Source organism: Tauraco erythrolophus, chromosome 13 (genome assembly GCF_009769465.1).
Source record: "Tauraco erythrolophus isolate bTauEry1 chromosome 13, bTauEry1.pri, whole genome shotgun sequence".
Taxonomy (NCBI): Eukaryota; Metazoa; Chordata; class Aves; order Musophagiformes; family Musophagidae; genus Tauraco; species Tauraco erythrolophus.
This window is the reverse complement of record NC_141477.1, coordinates 23,001,671-23,024,907: the sequence shown is the minus strand read 5'-3', so window position 1 is coordinate 23,024,907 and position 23,237 is coordinate 23,001,671. Positions and strand designations below refer to the sequence as shown.

At 48.0% G+C, this 23,237-nt stretch overlaps 1 protein-coding gene across 1 annotated transcript; it reads right to left on the bottom strand.

Moving 5' to 3' along the window:
- Positions 1 to 13,637: 13,637 nt before the first annotated feature.
- On the bottom strand, positions 13,638 to 23,036 carry NSDHL (NAD(P) dependent 3-beta-hydroxysteroid dehydrogenase NSDHL). The gene is made up of 7 exons (XM_086619754.1): positions 23,016 to 23,036; positions 20,503 to 20,664; positions 19,953 to 20,099; positions 18,411 to 18,539; positions 16,298 to 16,440; positions 14,649 to 14,751; positions 13,638 to 13,973 (listed from the first exon to the last, which is right to left on the bottom strand). The coding sequence occupies exons 1-7, from the start codon at positions 23,034 to 23,036 to the stop codon at positions 13,638 to 13,640; spliced, it is 1,041 nt and encodes a 346-aa protein (XP_086475880.1).
- Positions 23,037 to 23,237: the final 201 nt, after the last annotated feature.

Here is a 23,237-nt window from a genome sequence, read left to right as displayed (position 1 = left end):
AGGATTGCTAATCCGGGGGCAGGATTGCTAATCTGGGTCCGTGCCCCATCAGGCTGCCCTCCAGCCATCTGCATTAGGCGTGGGCACATACCTGGGTTTCTCTGGCATTAGCCAGAGCACACAATGCAAACTTTGTGCCAGGGTTATGCTTTTATGTCAGCTGTTACCTGATCTGCTGTGAAGCGCGAGCAGCGTGGATAGACTGTACCTGATCCAGCATAAACCCTGCCAGAACAAAGTTAACCCCTTACATTCGTTTCTGCAGGTTGGAACCTGTAAAGGAAGGTTGTGCTGCAGTAGCACTTTGTGCCCAGTGGCTGTGACGTTCCTGAGCCAGCGTTCTTACAAGTAGATTTGTTTCCCCTTTGAACTCTGATTTGAATGATGTCCCGTGCCTGGGAAGGACGGACGCTTCTGTCCCACCGGCTGCACTCGGGGAAGCGAGCGGCAGCAGGACTTACGCTTCAGGCTTCGCTCGGTGAACTCACAACCTGCAGTTTAGGATCCCATCCCACCTCGTGCACTCAGGTGGCAGAAGGTGGTTAAAGCGGGTGGTTGTCAGTCTCTAAAAGCCCAGACCCACAGCCTGAGGCACACTCCAGGGCTTGGATGAAGCCTCAATAGCACATGATAAGTAGGGTTCTGATATCAGCTCAGTACCAGGAGCAACGGGATGGCTGTGGGCTTTCGGATGGAGACAAAGCCATGCATCACCTCCCCTGAGCAGCAGGAAGGTTGATAATGCTGAACCCCAACTGGGCATCCATACAGGCAGGGTGATGAGCCCTCGCTTCACAGACAATGCTCAGCTTCTCTGAGGGACTCCTGTTTACTCTCACCTTCCTCCTTTTCCACGCAGCGACTAACACCGACACTGTTACGTACGCACTCCGCGATATTGAAGAAGCATCAGGAGATTTTTAAAGCCAAGCTTGCAAACGACCAGGAATGCCACAGCAGAAGCAGCTCAGGCAACCTCACATCAACCCTTCAGGCTCAGGCAACACAAAGCTCCTTGCTACCTTGTTCAGCACATGCAGAGATGCTCTAAGGAGAAGCCAGGCAACAAGAGGAGGATTTTTCCCCCCCAAGGAACCACTGCTCGAGGTGTTTGAGGAGCCAGCTGGAGACTGCAAGTGACATTTTATGCCTCTGCCACAATCCTTCCATAATGCCAGTCAAATAACTTAAACTGCATCACGGTCATCCAGCTGTGTGCCCACCTTTTTCAGGAGGTACGCAGAAGTACCAAGCACTTGGAGCTGCAGCAGAGCCTGGCTGGCTGGGCAGGATCCCTGTGAAGAGCCCCAGCCCACACCACAATTCCTCAGGATGTTGGTCACGGCTACCTGCGACAGCAAACACCCATCCTTCCCGGAGCACGGGGAAGAGCAAGAGGAAAACCTGCAATTGCCATGGAGAAGCTTGCACAGAACTCATTAACACCAGCAACGCAGACACGCTTCACCCATGTCTGAGACAACAGCTATAAAGCTACAAGTGCACAATTATAACTTTTTAATTCACTTGCAACCACATACCCCACAAAAATAAAAATTTCAGTCTGACTGGGTGAAGTTGGCAAAGACGTGAGCTACTGAAGTCAGGAAAGTGTGGCACAAACTTAATTAGAGCGGCACACAAAGCTGCCTATCCCAAGGGATCATCCAGGGCCCTGGTGTGCTGGGAGCTGGGCAGACCCACACAGCATGACCACCCCCAAACAAACACTCGCTGCTGTTACTGCCAAAAATTACGAGGTTATTTTTCACTATACTGGGTATACAGTTTCATTACTCTAATTACAAGGCATTAATTCCTAATTGCTCAACTAAATTTCTGTATTTGAAAAGGAAGAAGGATGTAAAGGATGTTTACCGCACCCACATGCCATTGACCTTAAGCCTTGATGTCTCGAGATGAAAGCAAGAAAGGAGGAAAAGTTTCTTTTGTTTTCCAAGGCAGAGCTTTGCATTTGTGTCACAGACCCACAAAGCTTTTCCAAGAAAATAAAACCCAATGTTTTTGTAAAAGAAAACTAAAATCTGTCATTTGTGGGAATTGAGACTTCCAGTTAAAACATGATAAATTTTTGGGAACAAATCTAGTGTTTTTTCTTTGGCTGGATGAATAAAACAAACTAGCTAAAGTACAACATCCGGATCAATCTGATGACAGGACATTTCTGCTCCCCAGCTCGTGGTGGAGCAACCTGTCCAGCTGAATCCAGCTCGTCCTCCTGTTAGAGGTTTTTCCTGGAGCAGCCAAGGGCCAAGCAGAAGGGTGGGGACGGGGAAACGGAGAAGACATTCACCAAGCTTAGAGGTAGGATGAAGCAAGGACTGAGGGAGGTGCTCGTCTCCTCCGTACCAGCTTTACCACTCCTTTCCAGGGTGCTGATTTCATACTAATTAGAGAGAAACAAAACAAGGCAGAGCAGGAGAGAGAAAAATCTCTACCTGCACCCCTTCCATCCCAGATGGGTCCTTGGGAGGGGGGTTGGCGAGGCAGAAAGTGGTGCAGCTTACCCCAAGCCTCTCGAGAGCTTGTCAAGGGTCACAGGCTCAGATTTCACCTGTGTTGTCCAGCCTCTGCTCACTCCTGCCCACACGCAGGCTTTTCCCCAGTTAGCTCCCTGCTCTATCTAGTAAATTAAGAGGGGGATGGATTTAGAAAGATGTGGGGTGCTGGGCAGGGAGAGAACTGAGTGCTCAGACAGGGGCAAGCAACAAAGACCCCTACTCAAACCTGCCCTCTTCTGCCTCCTTTGTGTACCTGTACCAACACCATCCCTGTAGAACTCAAGTACCATTTTGGATCCCCACTTTGCTCCAACAGACCACAGAAAAGAGCTTCGTTTCCCCATGCAGCAGGAGGATTTAAGGTATCAGTTCCAGCCTCCCTCATCCCCACCAGATCCCTGCACCAGCAGGCTAGGAAAGGACAGCCCTCCTCTTCCTCCTCCTGCCCAGGCAGAGAGAGCAGGTGAAGGACGGGGAGAAGCAGCACTCCCGGTGCCCTCCGCAGGGCTCCGAGGAGCAGCCTCCCTGCCCAGCCCTACCTGCAGAGGCTCCTCAGCTGTGGTTGCCCCCCAAAAGACGGATGCAGAGCAGGCTGCGAGCGATCTCCGGGCACTTCTGCCCTCCGAGGGCTGGCAGCGGGTATCTCGATCCTCCCTGGCAGCGAAGGCGGCTGTGGGCGAGGCTGGGCGCTTACCTGCCGGGCGGACCGAGAGGGCTGGCTCCTGGAAACCAAGCCTTGTTTTGAGGAGGAGACTTGGGTGTGTTTTGCCCTTCAGGGGAATCAAACAGGTTTCACCATTCAGACGGTATGGTCTCCCCCTCCCTGGAAGCTCTCCTCTACATTCCTCGCATTCTCCGGCACATGCCATGTTCCCCAGCCCTTCGTGGCAAGGGGACAGCGGAGAGCAGCCCCCCCAGCTCTCACCCCACTGCATTTCTTCTCAAGCCAAGCGTTTCCAGCCAGGCTTGGGAAGGGGGAGCAGGCACCCCACTGCTACGCAGGTACCTGCAAGCCCTGGAGTCCCAGAGAGCCGCTTACGGCGGTGGTACCCAGGTAGCATCAGGAACGGGCACTGCAATTAGCACTCAGCGGTGATTGTCTAGTTCTAACTAATTAAGTGAGGTACACAGGAGTGATTATCACTATTCACTGCAGAGGAAATTGCCAGGTACTCTCGTCATCTTCAGTTTATTTCCCCGTCTAATTGCTGGGTCACCACAAGATCCGAGGCCCAGCTTTGGTGAGTCTCCGAACGGACACAGCAAGACCCTTGGAGACACTTTTTGACAAATCCTGAAGAACAGTGGTTGGGGACGTGAGTTTAGAGCACTCCTGAGAAGGCAGGGCTTCAGCCTGGGACCGCCACTGGTTGGTAAGAAGGTGATGAAGCCCCAACCAGGCGCCTGTCAGGACCTCTCTCCACCTCTGTAGCCACCAGCACACGCTTTCCCCTGCCCCTATGAACGGATCAGAAGTATCACTGAGCCTGTAGTAGATGAGCTGCTGGAGAGAAGCATTCCCACGCTCTCCTGGCAGTTCTGCAACAGATCTGCTGCAGGACGGTGGACAAGCCACCAGCGGGCTCGGATGGGCTGTAACAGGGCTAATAACCCATCCCTGGCTCCCAGAGCACAGCGAAGATAACGCCTGAAATGCCCTGATGTCAACGTTGTTACTCCGATCCCAGGTCCTCCTCTCTGATCTACTCACACTGCACGACCAGCGGCAGCGCAGGCTCAGCTGAGCTCTCTTCCCCAGAGGCTGCTGGTGATCCCAGCTGAGACAAGCCCAGGAGAGAAGACCTCACAGTCACAAACCCACACTCTGAGCTCGGAGTGGGCACAGAGGGCTGTCCAACTGGGGAAAACTTAAAATGTTTAAAGTGAGCTGTACAAAACGCAGCCCAGTCCCTACCCCAGCAAAGCATCCTCTGCTCCAGGGCTCCAGCTGGCAGCACGGCTTTATTTTCAGTAAACCCTGAGTCATCCCATCGTTTGCCGAAAGTCCGTTCAGGTTCTTTCCTGAAATAATAGTGACTAACAGCCTGGCCAGCCTTTTGGGTACAATGGGTCCTCTGCCAAGCAAGCAGAAGGGACACCCCAGGGTCTAAGGACTATGCTTTTTCCCCAGTGTGAACACACTGTTCCACAATAGATGTTCAAAAAATAAAAAAGCACCTATTAGGAGCACCTTAATATTAAGCACCAAAAAATGGATACAGAGATCCTACAACAATACACACAGCAGCTCAGTGGTGTTTTACTGGACACAGACAACTATCTGGTTGAACTGGAACACATGCAGGCTGAAACATTAGTTGTCTATCCCTCAGAAGGATGAGCACAGCAAGGAATTGCTTTTCTAATTAACTGAGAGGAGATAGGCGCAGTATTAGGTAACATTTTGTTATTAGCTTGAAAATACAGGTCCAAGCGTACGTACAAAACATCCGAAGACAGGACTGAAAGCCAGGGGTGTGGTGGCAAGGTGGAACAGCAAAGAGCGTGTTTCCAAGCTGGCAGCTCCATCATAACTGGGATGTGCGAGTTGTTACCGAAGGACACGCTGCAGAGCACGTAGCCTAGCGGGACACAAATGCCATGCAGGACACTTCTCCTCCATCACGAACTGCCATTCAAGCTCTGTCAAACTCAACTCTCTACAGTCACCTCAGTCTTCAGCCTCCATGGTCAGCCTCCTGATGCCACCCAAAGCCCCACTGATTCAGCACTGACCTTATGGAATCATAGAATGGTTAAGGTTGGAAGGGACCTCAAAGATCATCCAGTTCCAACCCCCCTGCCATGGGCAGGGACACCTTCCACCACACCAGGCTGCCCACAGCCTCATCCAACCTGGCCTTGAACACTTCCAGGGATGGGGCATCTACAACTTCCCTGGGCAACCTGTTCCAGTGCCTCACCACCTTACACAGCCTTCCTCCACTTCAGGAGTCAGCTCCGTTGCTACTCCAGTTTGAAATCCGTATCGGTCCCATACGGGGTTCTCCACGTCGTGGTTTAACCCGGCTGGCAACTAAACACCACGAAGCCACTCGCTCGCCCTCTCCCACCCCTGGGGATGGGGAAGAGAAGTAAAGGGGAAAAGGGAAGGAAGCTCATGGGCTGAGATAAGAACAATTTTATAATAATAATATTTTATGAAAATATATATATATTAAATGATAATAATATACACAAACAAGTGATGTAATTGTTCACCACCCAGTGACCAACGCCTGTCCTGTCTCGGCAAGCGATCCTGAAACAGGTAAGTCCTGACACAGCAATCCTGGATGAGCAAGAGGCCCGAAGAGAGACAGAAAACAAGAGAGAACCCTGAGAGACCAAGGAAGCCCTCAGAAGAGAATTCCCAACTTCCCAGTCAACCCTCATCTATATACCGGGCATGACATCCCATGCTATGGAACACTCCATTGGCCAATCCGGCCCTCAATCCTAAATCTAAGTTCAAATCCTAAAGGAAGTCTGGGGCCCTTTCTCCCAGCCATGCTCCCCCCCAGCCTGTCGTGCTCCTGCACACTGGAAAACCACGAGAAGCTGAAAGGTCCTGGATGTCTCCGCACCAGCTACAAACATCCGTGTGCTGTCAACACTCTTCTCCTAAGAAACCCCAGACTGAAACCAGAAGACAGAGCTCTTCTGGCTGCTGAAAGAAGCGCTCTGCTCCGCTGGGGCAACGCCTGCCCCCAGCTCTGCCCTGGATGAGTGGCACCAGCTTATCGCAATCAAACCCGAGACCTACCCAGCAGCTCCAGTTGTGTCTCTCCCGTCTGTTTTGAAGCAGCGCAGCCCTTCACTTCAGGGAAGTCGCTTTCTTTGCAGCCATGTAATTGCAAGGAGGATCAAGCTCCTTTCAGAGATTCGAGGTCTGCACAGGAGGATCACCAAGGGCAACATCGCGTCCCTAAAACACTGCGCCCTCGTCACCATTTCGCACAGGGCTGCCAAACACCACTTGCTGCAGAAAGAGTAAAGCAGAGAAGCTCTTCCAGCATGGCTGCTGCTGAAGAGGAGCAGGGAAGTGGATGCCCCAAGGACAGCGTGAACGTCACGGACCTCTCGGGGAGTGGGTTTCCCATTAACAGTAAGAAAGAACACGCACTTTAAGAAGTCTGGAAAGAAGGAAGTCTCAAGAACAGTTGTCTTCCAGGACTGGCAGAACACAGAAAGAGACCTCCTACTTTTCTTGCATGGACTAGAACAAGACCAGAGGGTCAGAGACATTAGACACCATGGGAAATGCAGTATATATGTATAGATATGTTAGTATACAACTATACCAATGTAAACCACAGCTTTGTCTCATTTCCCAGTAAGGAGCGTAGGATGGGAACACTTATTTTTCTTTTTTTTTTCCTCCCCCTGTAGAAAAGGCTTTTCATACCCTGTTTGGTTGAAAATAACCACAGCCAACCACGCAGTCAGCTTTCCTTGAACTGGAGATTTCCAGGGCTGTTCTGTCACCGCAGTTCACAGCACTCCCATACTGCAAACAAAGCTCAGCAAGCGCATCGATGGTGCTCAGCAGCTTCAACAGGTATGGCCAATCAGTCCCAAACAAGCCTTTGTGGTTTTATCCCCATTAAGCTCTCAGATAAACCACTCTTTCCAAAGCATAGCTGGATGTCACTCACACCAGCAGGCACAGAAACCCTGACGGGTGTTTTTCCTCCTCGTAATTACAGCAGCACCTTCAGTTTTTAATGACATGGCATTTCAAAATCACAGCAGCGGCCAGAGGCAGAGGGTTTTGGCAGCCAGCGGCAGGCCGGCGCGGCATCGGGAAGGGCACCGCGCCACGGGGCCGCCGCACGCAGCACCACGAGGTCACTCCAGACCAGAGGCTACAAGACCGTCCAGTAAGCCTGTAGGGGAAGCCAATTTACTTCACTCTAGGCACTTCCCTGAGACAATCAGATCAGGAGCATCATCTCTCCAGCTTCTAGAAGAGGCTTAGGGAGAAAGACTCCAGATTTGCGTTAGAATCCATTTAATGGGCAGTGTGTGTGCACATGTGTGTGTAGGGGGAGTGAAACCAGGTCTTTTTGTTACTATATACAGCAACAACCCCAGCCCAATACCACTTTGAAGCTGGCAAAACTGTAACCCTCACCACTGCAAGAAGCAGCACCTTTTCCAAGCTAGCAGCTCCAGGTTAAACACCGACAAACTCGGGATGCTTCAGGAGAAAGCAGTCTCACTGGCAAGACCAGCCTCATCTGGAAAGAGCACAGTTCAGCTGCACACCTCCGGAGCAAACCCTGCGTGCGCTGAGGTCAACAAAAACAAGCCCCTTCTCCTCCTCAGTCGGGGAGCAGAATCCAAGAGGGGCATCTTTTCCTCCATACCAGATTAAAACCAAGAGGGTCTGGCTTGAAACCTCTCCCTCACCCTGCTGCAGATCCAGCCTCCCTCCTCGGGCCACCAGCCAAAGGTGCATTAAGGCTGCCATCCAGGTGTGCCAGAGAAGCCAGCCCAGCCCAAAGCAGGAGGAACGTCCTGTCGCTCTTTCTCAACAACACAACCTTCTCCAGGGACACACAGATGCTTCACAAAAGCCTCGTTCCCCTATCTCCAGTTAGGAAACACTATTTTTCTGTAAAAGCTGTAGGTAAGTTTCAGCCTGCAGTATCTGACTTTACCAGGAAATGGATTCTCCCTGAATCTCCTTTAAGGGAAAAGCACGGGCACCTCTCGAAGATGTTTCACAGTTGGCACTGGTTGATGCTTGCCCACTGCTGGTGATCTGCCTTCCGCAGATTCTTAGTGCGCTGCAAAGCGGATCATTTGGGTTCAGCGAGACATGAGAATTACATCACACAAGGAAGCTGCAGCCACAGAAACCACTCACAGGCTGGACAGAATGTCTAACAGCAAAAGATTTAAAGGACTCAGACCATTTAGGTAAAAAAAAAATAATCAAAAAATAATTTTAAAAAAGAAACAGAAGTGACCTGACCATAGTGTAAGAGAACTGCCCAGGAGAGAACATGACAAGTACGAAGGGCAGTTGCAGCCAAGAAAGTAAAACCAGAAAAAAATGAAGACTGAGCTGCAAAGTAGACACTTTCCAATGAGAGCTTTGCCTTCGGAGGTGGGCTGGTTTGGGGTTTTTTTGGATGAGCGAAGGGGATCCCTTAGCCAAACCCCAGTCCATGGGCCGTACAGAGGAAAGCACAGGAAAGCTCATGGCTAACACCACGGAAGGTCGGGCTGGCAGGTCTGGCTGGCTGGGAATGGCAGTGATGCCCATGCCACAGTCACTTCTTGCTGGGCTACATCAGCCTCTCTAAGCCATCTTCTGCCACGGGCACCCTGCTACCGCTCCCAGAAACAGCCAGTTTAAAACCAGCTTGCACAACTCGACAGCACGTTCCTTTCCAGAGGTGCAGGACACATCCGTTTAGAAACAGTGATGCCTACAAGGTAGGAACCTGCTCGACTCTCAAAATTCAGGCAGCCGATTTTACGGGAAGGCGGCTGTACCGAGCGGCGCGGCAATTCCCGTCATCCTTGCGACAGCAGCGGACTCCTGCCGAGGGGCACACAGCCTTCCTCTCCAGTCCAGCTTGTGTTGGAACAGTTACTACAATATATTCTTTTAAAAACTTTTGAGTATTTTCTCATCATGAAAAATCCGTCAACAAAATTCCAGAGCACTGAATCCCATTGGAATATTTCTTGGTTTTCCGATAACACTCTCTCCTGTGTAACTATGTGGCCCCCATCCTTGCACCGAAGGTGGAGGGAAGGTGACTAACCCGTCAACCCTTTGGGCCTTTGCCAAGGTGACAGAACACCAAAGCCTCAGCAGAGACTGAGCAGAGCCGCGATGAGTAGAAGGGTGTAAAACCACTACACCCATTTGTTACGAGGGAATCCAACTGGTTTTTCACGAGGTGTCATTACAAAGCACTGCCAAAATGCCAGACCTCACCTTCCTAATAGCAGGTAGCAGAACAGATTCGCACATCCGTGGCTACCTAGAGCTACAATACAATAGTCTCACCCATGGTCACAAAGACACACCTGCCCAGGCGGCCAGGAGCTCCGGGCACGGAGGCAAAACGATTTTGTCAGCAAATGCAGGGTAAAAGAGAGGCTGTGGCTGAGTGCCAGCCTGGTGGCATTGCTCAGACAGTAAAACATGTGCAATCTGGTAGCAGAGACACCTCAAACATGCTCTGTTGCAAGTAGGGAGATGCCCTTTCATTTCTCATCACCAGCTCAGCAACCTTCCTCCGGGCTCGGAGGCAAAACAAGTTGCTTTCCTTCTCCCATAACAAGGACCAAGGTGCACTATCACTTCCATCTGTGGACCTGGCTCTTTCCAAAGGCTTGCACAAGACCAGCGAAACTCGGTAAGCCATCCTCTGAAGGAGCAGAGGCCAGCCCACTCGTGCCACGCTTGGCTCGGCAGTGCTAACAGGTGTGGAAAGCCACACTGGTGCTTGGCGATCGCTGGCATCAGCCGATTCGAGTAACACACGCGAGGACCTACTGAGTCAACAGGTGCCCCTTCCACAGTTTCACAGAAGGGTGCATTCCAGCACTGCAACACATTGTAGGTCCCTGTGTTTATTATAAGTCACTGAAGGTACTGAGCTTCCGCAGCGGTAACCACACGCTCGTGTGATGCCAACGTTATCCTCCACCCGAAACCTCCCACATACCCACCTCGGGCTTGACTTAAGTTTGCCTCCGTGCCTTTTTGCTCACTGGGCATGCAAGATAACTTCTGACCTGCTTTTTCATCAATTGTTCCTCTTACCTGTTTCAAGTAATTGCAACCAAGTCACCCTTTTTCCTTTTTGGCACAGAGGTTTGTCCGGACAAGAGCTTCCTGCACATTCTAAGGGCAAGACTGGAAGGTTTTTCTCAGACTGTAACATTCCTCCTGGGTGTACATCCCCTCTGCAGTCTCTCTGCAGGAGGGGAAATGGGGTTCTTAGTTACCTTAACTCCACCTAGAGAAGCACTTTTATTCCTCTTTCTCCCTCCCTCCCTCCCCTTTCTCTAGGGTAAGCAAAAGAAGATCTCTCCATCTCTCCCACTGCTTGTCAAACCAAAACCAGTCTCAGGTCAGCAAAATCAGGAGCTGCGACAAGAAAAAGCCACGAAAGCAAAGCGAGAGAGATAAGAAGTTGGACAAGAGCGCTCTAGGAAAGCCTTTGAAGTCTCTAGCAGCTCCTCTTGAAAGTCACCAAGAACGACAGGCTGCAACTGCGTTTGACCACAGATGTTTGGAAGGAAATTTAGATAACGGTGATTTTGCTTTGCAGCCTCCTGCTTGCTGACACACACGAGACACAGGCTGCAAAGAGGCGGCGTGACAGCTAAATCACAGAAGGATCTCACTCACTTGCCCAGAAAACACAAGATGGGATCGTGCAGGTGCTTATTAGGACGAGAGAACGAGTTGAGAGGAGGAGGCTTGCTCCGGGCTGGAAGAGGCTATAGATAAAGCATGGCTGCTCCTCCGCTGTGGCCAGGGGTACAGGCACAGCAGCGTCAGGCTCCACCACAGCAACAATGCCTGTTTACTCCTGTGCTGGAAAACAGCAGCTAGTCAGCCTGCCAGCAGAAATGCTGGGAACTGACCTAATTACAGAGGGAGTACCAAGTCAAACCAACTTCAGCATGATGCAATGCTGCTTTTCCATGCCCAGCTCTGGGAAACTGCTCGCCCCCACGCAAACAAACCTCTGCTTTACCCTTCTTGCATTAACCAGACACGTGAGGAAAACCATCTTGCCTGCTGCTTTTTATCCAGCACTTGAATTTCCAGTGCCTCTTGTTTCTGTAGCATCTTCTGGTTGTTACCTTCACCTCTTACCTTGGCAGTCCTCCACAGGCATGGGGAGATGAGTAACCCTCCACTGGAACAGTGTCCAAGGACTGAGACACAGCATTTTGGGGACTGATGGAAGCTGCAGGGCAGATCTAGCTGGGAAATGCCATCTAGAGGCCAAAACGTGCTTTTACCTGGCTTTATGGACTTCAGTGATCATAGCACTTTGCTCCTCTCACTTCAGTACAACCCTGATCTCTCACGGCCTCTCCGAGGGCAGCGTTACCCCCCCTTCACGGATGGGGAGCTGAAGTGCTCCGCTGTGCTGCACCACGGGTCCCAAAAGCAGCACCACTGTCCATTGTCACAGAAAGCCATTCTTCCAGTAACGAGTTACGAGTTTAGTGTCAGTTGACTACCTTACAAAAACCATACGTGGGCCCAGCTTTACAGAAAAGAGCAAGGAACAAACATACTCCAGCCTTCCTCCCCCCTTAAAGCAGGCGAGATGCCCAGCCTTTTACAAAACCTTAGCAATAAAGCCATGTCTCTCAGCCAGCTGTGGTTTCACCATACGAGTGGCTCTTTTTATATGTCACAAGTTAATTTTTTTATCTAGATGGGGCACTGGTATGCACTTAGAGAAACAAGAAGGGAAGAAGGATCTTTCCATTAACACTGAGTATGTGCTGGCACATTGATGCATCACACCAAGGCCAACGCAGCCCAGGTCTTTGAAAGCAGCATCTGTCTCTCCCCGAGATGGGATGTGGGATGACACAAACAGATCACAGAAAACCTAGGAACCACAGGTTTTGGGTTTGTGTTTTTTTTTTTTGAACAACATCCTGTTGAAGAATTCTACTCTAGACTTTAAGTTTTAAATATTTAACCCTACAGGCTGGGGAAAAAAATAAAAGAAAAAAGTCCAAGGTGGCTGACAGGTGTAAACCAGAACTGTGTGAACTGGCCCAAGCAACTGGGTAGTATTTACTTCAAGATCAAGCAAGGCAAAAGTTGGTAAAACTAACCAGCTGTTAAAGCAGCAAATACGAGTGTCCAGGGACAAAAGAGCCCAACATAAAACTCTCCAGAAAATAACCAGAAGTTATAATAAAACTAATTTCTAAGCAGCGTATCGAGCTCCCAGATGAGGTTAAGGCTCACTGAGTGAGGCACTTCCCATATTCCTGAAATTTGAAACAACAAAACTCCCAGAGAGCCAGGAACTGGCACGGAGGGAAGTTCCAAGTGTAACCTAAACTCTTCATTTAAAAACAAACCAGACCTGAAGCACTTAGAGAGATTCTAGGGCAAAGTACACTTACTGGAAATGTCAGACTAAACACACAGTGAACATGGCATCATGATCACCATTTTCTTGCAGTAAAGAGGTTTTTGCACGCCCGAAGTGGTCAGAGCACCAAAAGTCACCATGACCAGCAGTACCACGTCAGCCAAGAGGAGAGTTTTGTGCAGCAGCATCTTCCAGCCAATGCAGTTTTTAGGGAAAGTGAACCAGCAGGTGCTGGCTGACAACAGCCACAGCAAAGATCTCCCCTCCACAACGGGAAGGACTCAAGTCCTGTTCATGCTGAGATACTCAGAATGGGATCTGCCCTTTCAAAGATGGAACACCAAATTAGGAAGTCATCTTTTCTTGGTTTATTTGGGTTATTTTTGACTGGAAACAGGCTCCTGCAGAAACAAAGGCACGTGCTTTCTTACCCAGAGAGGCCTAGCATGCCTCTTCTCAGGTTTCCTTCTGATGCCTCAGTAAGAAGCCAAATCACCCACTAATCATGGAGGGAATAGCAAAATCAGCTTCAATGATTTAAGAGATGGTGGCAGAACTCCTTTTCAGCACAAGCCTCTCCGAAAAAGCCAAACCACAGAGAGGAACCAGTCGTGAGAGGTGTCTCATGAACCCATCTGCAGCTATGGGAAGAGGTGGCTGTTATCACCAGAGCAACAAAACAGAGGACAAGGGTGGAGAGAGAAGACAGAGGAATGCTGATGTGCTGGGCTGGGACTGAAGAGGGCACAGCGGGGTGTTTATTCACAGTCCAGAGGGTTCAGCAGCTGTTTCAAAACAAGAAGTCACATCAATGAACTGTTAGCACAGCTCCTACGTGAGTTTTTTTTTCACCCCGGACAAAGCTGTCTTGATAATGGTGAGGAGGAGGAAGGACTTCAGGAAAACTCCCTGTTCCAGAGAACTGGTACAATTTGCTTCAATGTTCCTGATAAGATGTCAAAGCAATTATGAAAACAAGCAGAAAAAAATCCATCTAAACTTCTCAGGCTTTAGCCTGGCGTAGGTGGGGGTAGCTCTGCAGAGTCCTGTCTATTGCTTCATCCAAGCTCACCACCGGTTTGTAGCCCATGACTCTTTTGGCCCGTTCACAGCTGTAATAGTGAAACGTTCCAGCTAACGCCACCCGCATAGGGGTGAGAGTGGGCTTGATGGTGACCAGAGGGCTGAGCAGCCGCAGCACCAGAGACACGAGCAGGGCCAGGTAATACGCCAGCCAGTAGGGAACACGGTACTTGGGGGGATCGTAGTTCAAGCCAGTCAAGATACGGGACATGAAAGCCCAGAAAGGAACTGGTTCATCGTTTGTGATATGAAATGCCTGGAAGAGAGGAAGACAAAAAGCCAGATGATAAAATCATTAGGGTTTTCACAAGTTTGTCCCTGTGATGGCCCGTCTCACGTTCACGCTGAGGAGGCTGGCATCCCTGGCTTGACTGAGAACAGATCTTCATGAGAAACTGCTTTGCACTAACCCCCTCTGTCTGGAGAGCGAGGAACCCCTTCTTTGCTAAGAAAGCCAGCTACTTCCAACACTCCAGATTACTCAAACGGTCAAACACCACACCACAAACACATAAAAGCATCCTAGCTGTAGGTACAGTACATGCCCGGAGCGCAGTGGTGCCATAAAAATCTATAGAAGCTTCTCCTCTTCTGAACTCTCTCATAAAAGCTCAATAATTCTGTTTCTCGTGTACAAGTCTTGGCTGCCCACCATTCTGCCTGGATTTGCTTTCACAAGGAGTTTGATAGCATGAAGTTAAAGTATATTCATACATCTCAACCCACGTGGTTGGGCTGGTGACCCACAACGGTCACCAGATGGGAAACCATCCGTTATACCCACAGGAAAATGAGAAAAATCGACCCATTTTTGTGTGCTAGTTCCACCCATCTCCAAGATAGATGTTGAGTACAGACAAAACTCCGCAGGAACCACAGGGTGTCTGCTGGGGGACACCCACTCCTCTCCCCTTGCTAGGTCCTTCCTTACCTTCCCACACAGAGGAGAGTCTTGGTGAAGGTTTTCTGCTGCTAGGATGTGCCCATGGACCACGTTTTCCACATAGGTGAAATCCACCAAGTTCTTTCCATCCCTGCACAGACAAAAGGAAGAAGTTTAGCCCTAAGGTGAGTCAGGCTGAAAAATCTGCTTGAGGTAAAAGGAAGGACTTTCACACAAGATATGTTTATTCCAAGTTTCCTCTTACGCTGTCTTGTGCTGCAGCTTCAGGCTATACCCTGTCAGACGAAATTGCTGCACATTATTTTGGAGACAGAGGAAAGGCTGTTATTGTCTCAGCTCTTGTCAAAGCCCTCAAAGTTTACATTCCTGTAACTACCATTTTTAAACCTCACAAGTTATCAAGTTTCTAGGTGTTGCAGCTCCTACAGGTCTCAGAATGAGCAGAGCGATCCACAGAAGCAGAACAAATAGAAACAGAGTGGTAACTAGCACGAAGAGAGTCACTTGAGGACAAGCTCTCAATTATGAATTTCTTGGCTCATGAAACTCTAACTTACTCTCTCAATAAGCCAACTTCAGCCCTAGCTGAAACAGATTTAACCCTGTGTTAAATCTATTTCTATCCAGGTACAGAAAACAAAAATGCACCTGTGTATCACTTTCCAGAGTCCAGCTAAATCAAACAAATGGTTCATTACAAAACCATTGCCACACTCATTTGGCCATAAAAACCAGTATTGCTGCAATCCAACATTCTGAGAAAGAATGATTTTCACTTCCTACGTTCAAGGATGAGTGGCTATTTTATTTGTTTTCTTGGAAGGGACATACAGGTCTGTATGGTGGTAGGAAAACTCAAACAAGGAATGTATGTTTGAGCTGGAAGAGAACGCAGACTTGCAGGAGGTGGAAGCCTTGAGTTTGTGTAGGTTTGCTGCTCACGGGGCAGTCTGAGAGAGTAATTCAGAAGTGAACTGTAAGGAAGAATAAGAACCAAAAACCCACAAACCCAAAAACCTCAACACCAAAACCCCACAACCCTATCCCCTTTCCCCCTCCTACCCCAAGCACACACTCACATGTGCACACATACAGGCAAACCAGCTCTCTGCATGTAATAAAAATCCACTAGAAATTAAAGAGAACATTTCTTTTCAAGAGCATAATACAATTGATAAAAATACCCTTAGCAGTAGCTTGAACTATTTCTTGCTCTAAAATTTCAGTGGTCCACCAGAAGCTCTGCAAGGCTCAATAACAAGGCAAATACCTTTGATGTCATAATCAGAAATATCAGAACACTGCCATAGAGGCTTTTTAATTGCAGGAACCTCACATAGCAGAAGTGTAGGTTAATGACACTAACAGCAAGTAATCTGAGCTCTCAGAGTTAAAAGGACAGCTCTTCAGACAATGCAAACACAGCTCAGGCCATGTCAGCTTTCCCCACTGATATTCTTTTTGCACTATGAACACTCACCATCGAGTGCACGAGTCCCTAACATACAAGGATTTTTTAAAAAAAGAATCCTGGATCACAAACGGAAAATTAAAGAAAAGTACTTTTTTCCACACCACAACACCACTACTGATCTAATATTATTCCCTTCCAAAAGGGCTTTGCAGGCTCAGCATCGATTTTCACAAAAGCTATAAAATGACTGAGCCTTGCTCACCCAATCATGAACTTCATTTTGCCACTCTTAGCTGCTTGGATGAGGATGGGAACCAGCTGGGGGTCTCTGGGACCAAATATTCCATGGGGACGAATAGCAGTGGTGAAGAAATTGTTGCCTGGGTCATTTGCACTGAGCACTTCCTGTAGGAAAAAAAAAAATATAACCAAATCAGGAGAGAAAGGCTGGGAAGAAAAATATGGCTTAGCAATATATTCCAAGGCAATCACAAAAGGGGGTGGGTGTTCCCCCATCTCCTTGGGAAGACATCAGTGGAAGGATTACTGTCCACCCACATCTTTACAAATGATCCTTCCTTTGTTCCCATCTCTTCTCCCACTTCTCTTTAATGAGAAAACCACAAAAATCTGTTTTTATTGGTGAATTCTTAATGAACTGACAGGCAAAGGAAAGGAACTCTTTGCCTCTCGTTTAACACCACAGATACCAGAGGAGCTCAGAGTTCCTTCGTTCCATGAATTCTTTATGGACATGCTGGAGTAAAGAAGGACACTGAGCAATTCCATCTCCATCTCTCTCATCCATCAGTGGAAGATTCCCACCAAGGGCCCTCTCGATGGCACTCAGAAGGGGTGACACCACCTGCCCAGCAGCACCACGTGCTGAGCAGATTTAACAAGGTGCCTTTGAAGAAGATCCAATTCTACTGGGAGTTTCCAAACAAGGTGTTCTACTAATTTTTAACAGCTGCTGGATTTTCTATTAAAACTCCAAGAACAACGCACACAAACACTGAATACTTTCACTGTTTCACCCAAAACACAAGCATATTGATCTAGACTGGATTGCTACTCATAAGCTCCCACGTTATGAGTCCACTTTACTGCAGAGTGGTCATGTTTGTGAATGAACAGATGGGTTTGCTGCATTTTCCATTAAGCTCTTTTCAAGGAACGCAAGAAAAATTCTTAAAGGCTAGTACTTGACTTTAGAGGACACACTGTCAGCTTCAGCACGGAAGCAAGCTTCAATTCTTCTTGCACAAAAAGCGTGCATTCCTTCCACGACTGAGACACAAGCCATTGAAAAAAATTTGAAAAAAAAAAACCATGTTTTTTCACCTTGATATAAAACATTGGCATACCACATTTAAACCATAAATACTGCAGCATTAAGAACCTGAGGTAGAACAGACACTGATGATCTGCAAATGTCTAAAGCAGCAGACATTCACATGTAGGGGAATTTTTTAGATCTGTTTTAACATTTTCAGTATATGGCCAGCAGCGTTAGCTCACAACATGTTATTAGGCTGGCATGCTCCTTAACTCAGCCCACATCTCCATCTCATCTTCTCCTTCCCCATGGGACTTGTTCACAATCCCATCTCTACCTTCAGGCTGCAAGTCAGGTAAATGTAGTTCTGGAACAGTCTTCCAGTAGGAGCAGAGAGGGCAAAAAATTCCCTTCGACTGCCCTTAAAGCAAAGCTGGGTCAGGTAAGAAATGGGATCATCACATGGCTCTTGCAACGACAGCGACATCTCTGCCAGTTCTTCTATTCTTTCTCCAGGAACCACCTCTGTAGTGTAACACACTATTTCATTCAACTTGCCTGGCAGTTTATGTCACAGCTTTATTTTATTCTCTTTTTAATAAGTGAATCCACTACTTGGGAGTTGCACCAGCCAAGGGAGGCGTAACTCAGTACTTATTTACTGGGACTGCGAGCCAGCTGCTAGGGAAGCAGCCCCTGCACCAACCTACCAGCACATCTCAGGAAAAGGATGTGGGCCACCGGTGAAAGATGCAAGTGGTAGTCGCCTGTCGTACCTCTCAGTAACAGAACAAATGAATTCACAGCTCACTAGCCTCCATGCTGAGAGCATGAGGGCTGGAGTCAGACAGGTTTGTCTAAAAGAAGGGAATTTTCTATTTCAGCTATACTCTGAAAACTCTGGCAGGCATGGCTACACCTGCATGATTCTGTGCAGATGTTCTTTGCAACTGTAAGAATGAGATTCTTCTTTCTAATCAAAGAGAGGTTCTGGAGAACAAGAGAGATCTGTCAGTCTCGAGGAGTCTGTTGTGCCCCTCGGGCCATGCCCTACTTTGAGAGAAAACAACAACGTTAACCATCCGACCCCAAATACCTTCTCCTGCAGGATCTTCGTCTCTGTGTAATAGTCAATAGGATTTTTTGCGTAAGGAAGGTCTTCTGATCCATTTTTTATGTCTCTGCCCTCAAAAACTACGCTGGCACTGCTAGTTAACACCAGTTTCTGCAAGAGAGGTGAAAGAAAAACAGGTTTTTTTTAAAGCCTAAGACAAAAGGGTCATTATTTATGAAGGCTGAGTAAAGACAATAATAATGTTTGATCAACTAATCCCACAGATACTAAACTAAGTCTAGGAGAACACTGGCTAACAGAGGACAATCTGAAACTGCAGGTAAGAAAACTCCCACACTTTTAATTGACTCTGTCACATTGTTTAGTGCCACCTAAAGATTAAAAGAAAAAATCTCAACAAACATCCAAGGCAGCCAATCAAGGGAAAAACATCTCCAAGAAAATCAGAGTGCCCACTTGGCTTGGCACATTTTAGCCCTCAACACTCAAGGAGTGTTTTTAAGATATATTTGCTCATCTTTACAGTCACAGTATCACGGTAGATTAAACAAGAAAGAATTCTTATCTGGGATTTTTTTGTTGGATAAAAACGTACCCTAGTGGGTTCAAAACAGGAAGCCAGCGATGTATTTGAGTAATTACTCATGTGGTTTTAAACAAGATCTACACTGTAACAGAAAGATGACTAGATCCAACAAGTTCCAACAAGACTTGACTCCTTGCTCTGGCAGAATCCAGACTGAGCCTGAAGGCAGACACCGTGTGGCCCATTTCCTACAACAGCTTATTACACGAGGAAGGGGAGGAAAAACCCAACAAACAACCTGTGGGGCTGGGAGCCCTATGTGACAGGCATAATTTACTCCTCAACACGGTCACTTCCAGAGTTGTGCATGGACACCGTGCAAAACACATGGTTTGCTGGCAACATCTCTGCCCAGAATAAGTAAGGGATCCTCGCACGCATTGCGCTTGGAAAATTTGCTAAGAATTTAAATAAGAACTCATGTGACAGCAAAATAACATAAGGAGGAAAAAAAACCAAGCCACAACCTTGCCTGAACAGCAGCCTGGTTTCCTCTGGCTCTTTCTTTTGTGGGCAAATGACTTTCTAAACCAAATTATACGGAGATTATAGCACAAGTGTATTCCTTCTCGTTACGTGTCGGAGAATTCACACAGGTAACAGATGCCACGAACACTTCCCCTGCTGGAAAAGCTATCTTTAGAGCTGGCTCCTCGTTAAAGTGTGAAAGAATCCACTTGTCAGCTGTGGCTCTCCTGTGGGTGATTTCCCAGATGTCTAACAGGACAAATTCTAATGGATGCTTTTCCTGCAGTCAGGAAGATTGCAACGTGTAGGTTTTCTGCGGCAAACATGGGCTGAGTTCACACCACACACTACAGAGTCTCTTTCTCCCACTAATTTTCACAGAACAAGTAGGAATTCAGTGTCTCAGAGATCTCTGCCCCTCTATCAAACTAGACTGAAATCGGTCCATGCTGCAAGTGTCAAAGTCACACCACCACCCTACAGCCTCCACGTGCTTTTTCTACCCTTACCTGCACTCCAGCTTCTTTGCAGGCTTCGACGACTGCTTTGGTTCCCATAAAGTTCACCTTGTAAAACAGTTCCTTGTTGTCACTTGAAGGAGCTGGTGAAGCACAATGAAACGCCACGGACACACCTCGTAAAGCAGGGAGCAAAGCCTGGAACACACATCGCATGAGACAGCAGTGAAGCAACAGCAGCAGCATTTACTCAGAAAAAATTCAAAAAGGAAGGAAAAAAAACAGGTTGCTTTTTATTCATGGAAACAAAAAATGCTAAATTTCAAGTCATTCTTTCCATAAAGGTGAGCAACTGGAACAGGATTAGCATTCAGGGCCTTCACAATGCCCTCTCCTTCCTTGGGCAAAGAAGCACTACATCATCTTTTCTTTCCAGAGAAGAACCTGGGAGCTTTCTGAGGCCTGGAGGCTGGCTAGACACAGCTACGTGCAACCTGTGCAACGCCTCCAGGCATCTCAGCGCTCCAGGCACGGCTCAGGAAGCTGCTGGAAGGAACATTTCTGCAAACAGCCACCCTTTCTGTCTACCCATGCCACGTACCTCTTTGTCGCACAGGTCTCCCAGGAAGAACTGCACTCTGTCATTGTCAAATCTCTTCTGAATATCAAACACCTTGACCACGTAACCTTTCTCCAGGAGCTGCTCCACTAGGTGCTGGCCTAAGAACCCTGACCCGCCGATCACCGTGCACGTCCTGCCAGCCTGCAGACAGGGAGAGGAGCACTTTGGCACGTGGACACACACCAACGGACTGCAGGAGTAAACTGAACGTCCTGAGATCTTGATGCGCTGGAATTTTGCACGACTAGTCAGTAGCTGATTTAACTGGAGGAGTCTGAATTCATAAATCAAAAGACTCTTCAGAATGCCTGTGCTGTCACAGTAACTTGGAAGTTCGGACGCGCCAACGGTCCCCACAGCTCACATGCTGGTTGGTACTGGGCAGGACTCGGCCTCATCACCACGTGGCTCACGTAGCAGGGAGAAAGAGAGGACTGGCTGCGGCAGGCTCTGCCCTGATGGCAGAGCAAACAGGATTTGCTTCAACCACATGGCCCAGCTAATTCAGAACACTAAAACTGCCACCAGTAGCAGGGCAAAACCATTTCCAGGGCATGTGAAACTCGGACTTCTCCAACCCAAGGAGCCACCAGGTAAAGGCAAGGCTTATCCTTCTTAGTCAGTCATTAGTTCTTCCTTTCCTTTTTTAAACTTTCTAAAATCAATGGCTTGAGTAACTAATTAACAGCTTCCAGTCTGGTTCTCATCTAACTGGACTGAGACTGAAGACCTTACTGCCAACACAGAACATGCAAGTGACAAGTCTGAGGCAGCTTTTGCACAAAGAATGCCCTGTCCTGCCTGGAAACAGATTTGCTCCTTATTGTTGCTACACAAAAGCTACAACCTCTGCAGTTGCAGCATCGAGCCGAAGGGAATTTTAACCCAGGGAAACCACACAAAGATGACAATCGCTCCCAAGTTTCTAAGTGCTACATCCTCAAACAAAGGTTCTACCACAAAGCACCCCCTACACGCAACAGGGACCGGAAGGGTTCGCTGCAGCTGCTCAGTGACACTCAAGCATAACCACTTTTTTAGGATGGTGCACGCAAAGCACAGTCTGATGGAAATAATTTTTTAAAGTTCTAGTAGGTTGGCCCAGTAGTCTATTCGGTTTTGCCAGTTGCAAGAGAGCAGATGAGACAGGAGGAGCATGTGAGTCCAAGGGCTCCAGTTCACTCTCCCTGTACCACCCCACTGCAACAGGTTTGCATTTGCTTTACTCAGCAGCATCTGGATTCCCTAAACCCCGTCACACCCCTCCGCTCTGCGGTGTGCTATCCCTGCTGAGGGGTCCAGCCTTTCCAGCTGCTCCTCCAAAGGCAGTCGCTCTGTTCCATCGATATTTTTCCTGGCTTCCTCCAGACCCTGTCTCATTCCTGATCCTCAGGGAAGGAGAGCACCCAAACTGCGCGCTGCACTTCCAGGTGCTGAACCACAGCCTCCCAGCAGCAGCATGATGCCCTCTGTCTGCCTCTACATGTCAGAACCATTTTCTACCAGTGCAGATGAGACAGTCCCTGTCTTTCCATATGACAGTTTTCCACTCGGATATCCAAGTATAAGGACAGTATTCTAACTGGTGATAAGACGACGACTATTTAAATATTCTTTCGTGCACATTTATAACACGCAACACAATCTAGCACACACCTCTTGGGAAAGTACTAAATGAACCCACTCAAGGACCAGAACCAGTAGAACTGCAGCTGACAGTGCTGCACCTGGATTAGTTAGATGCTTTAAAAAAATGCAGGCAGAAAGCCAGGCTGCACATGATTATATTGATTTTAGGATATGAATTACTACCTACCTAGTGTCGTGCTGTGAGGGTACAACAGCTTGTTCATGCTCTCTACCATGACACTACATTGTTGGGTTTTGTTTCTTTGTTTCCTAAATACCTGAAATTCACTGGTCTTCCATAAGCTTCATTTGAATTAATGAGAAAAATAGTTCAGAAGATAGAAATTTCTCTATAAATAAGAGTCACGGGTCATGCAACAGAACAGCTTAACAAATTGTACTCCTAAGAGTAACGTCCAAGTACCTCTCTAAGCTAAGCAAAATGTTGCTCTTTCCGTGTTCTAACCTCCTGTATTCAATGCAGTCATCACAGAAAGAGGTGACAACGGTCGAGTAGATCTCAGGGACCGCAGCTGGGCCCCTACATGCAGTACAAGGAATGATGTTTTAAGGTTTGGGGAAATGATTCGGGAACAACTAAGTCTCCAGACCAATTGATTTGGCAGCACTGACAAAGCCACTGATGTTCTTGAGGGGCTGGAGCATTCCTGGGTCCCTTGGGAACTAGAACAGCAGCAAACTAGTCCTTGGTAAATCGTGCTTCCCCCAGCAGTACCTCTGGAGTAGGCATTAAAGCAGAAACACTCTCCTGTCTTCGCTAGTAACGCTCACAAGAAATAGCTATAAAAACACATTTCTGCAAGACAAACCGTCACAAAGCAGCATTTAAGTCTTCAACTTACTGATCTGATGCGTGTGGCCATTTCTCAGACGATTCACGATCAACTTGATCCCTTTCAAAAAGAAGAATATAATTTTATTCACCACAAAATACTTAACTTCCTCAAGCATGCCACTAACACAAAGCAAACTTTGTGTTTAAACAGGTTTCTAGTTAGAGAAATCAAAATTTGAAGCCGTTGTGCTAAATGAGGGGAGCCAGCGGTGAGATTTTCCAGGTTTTC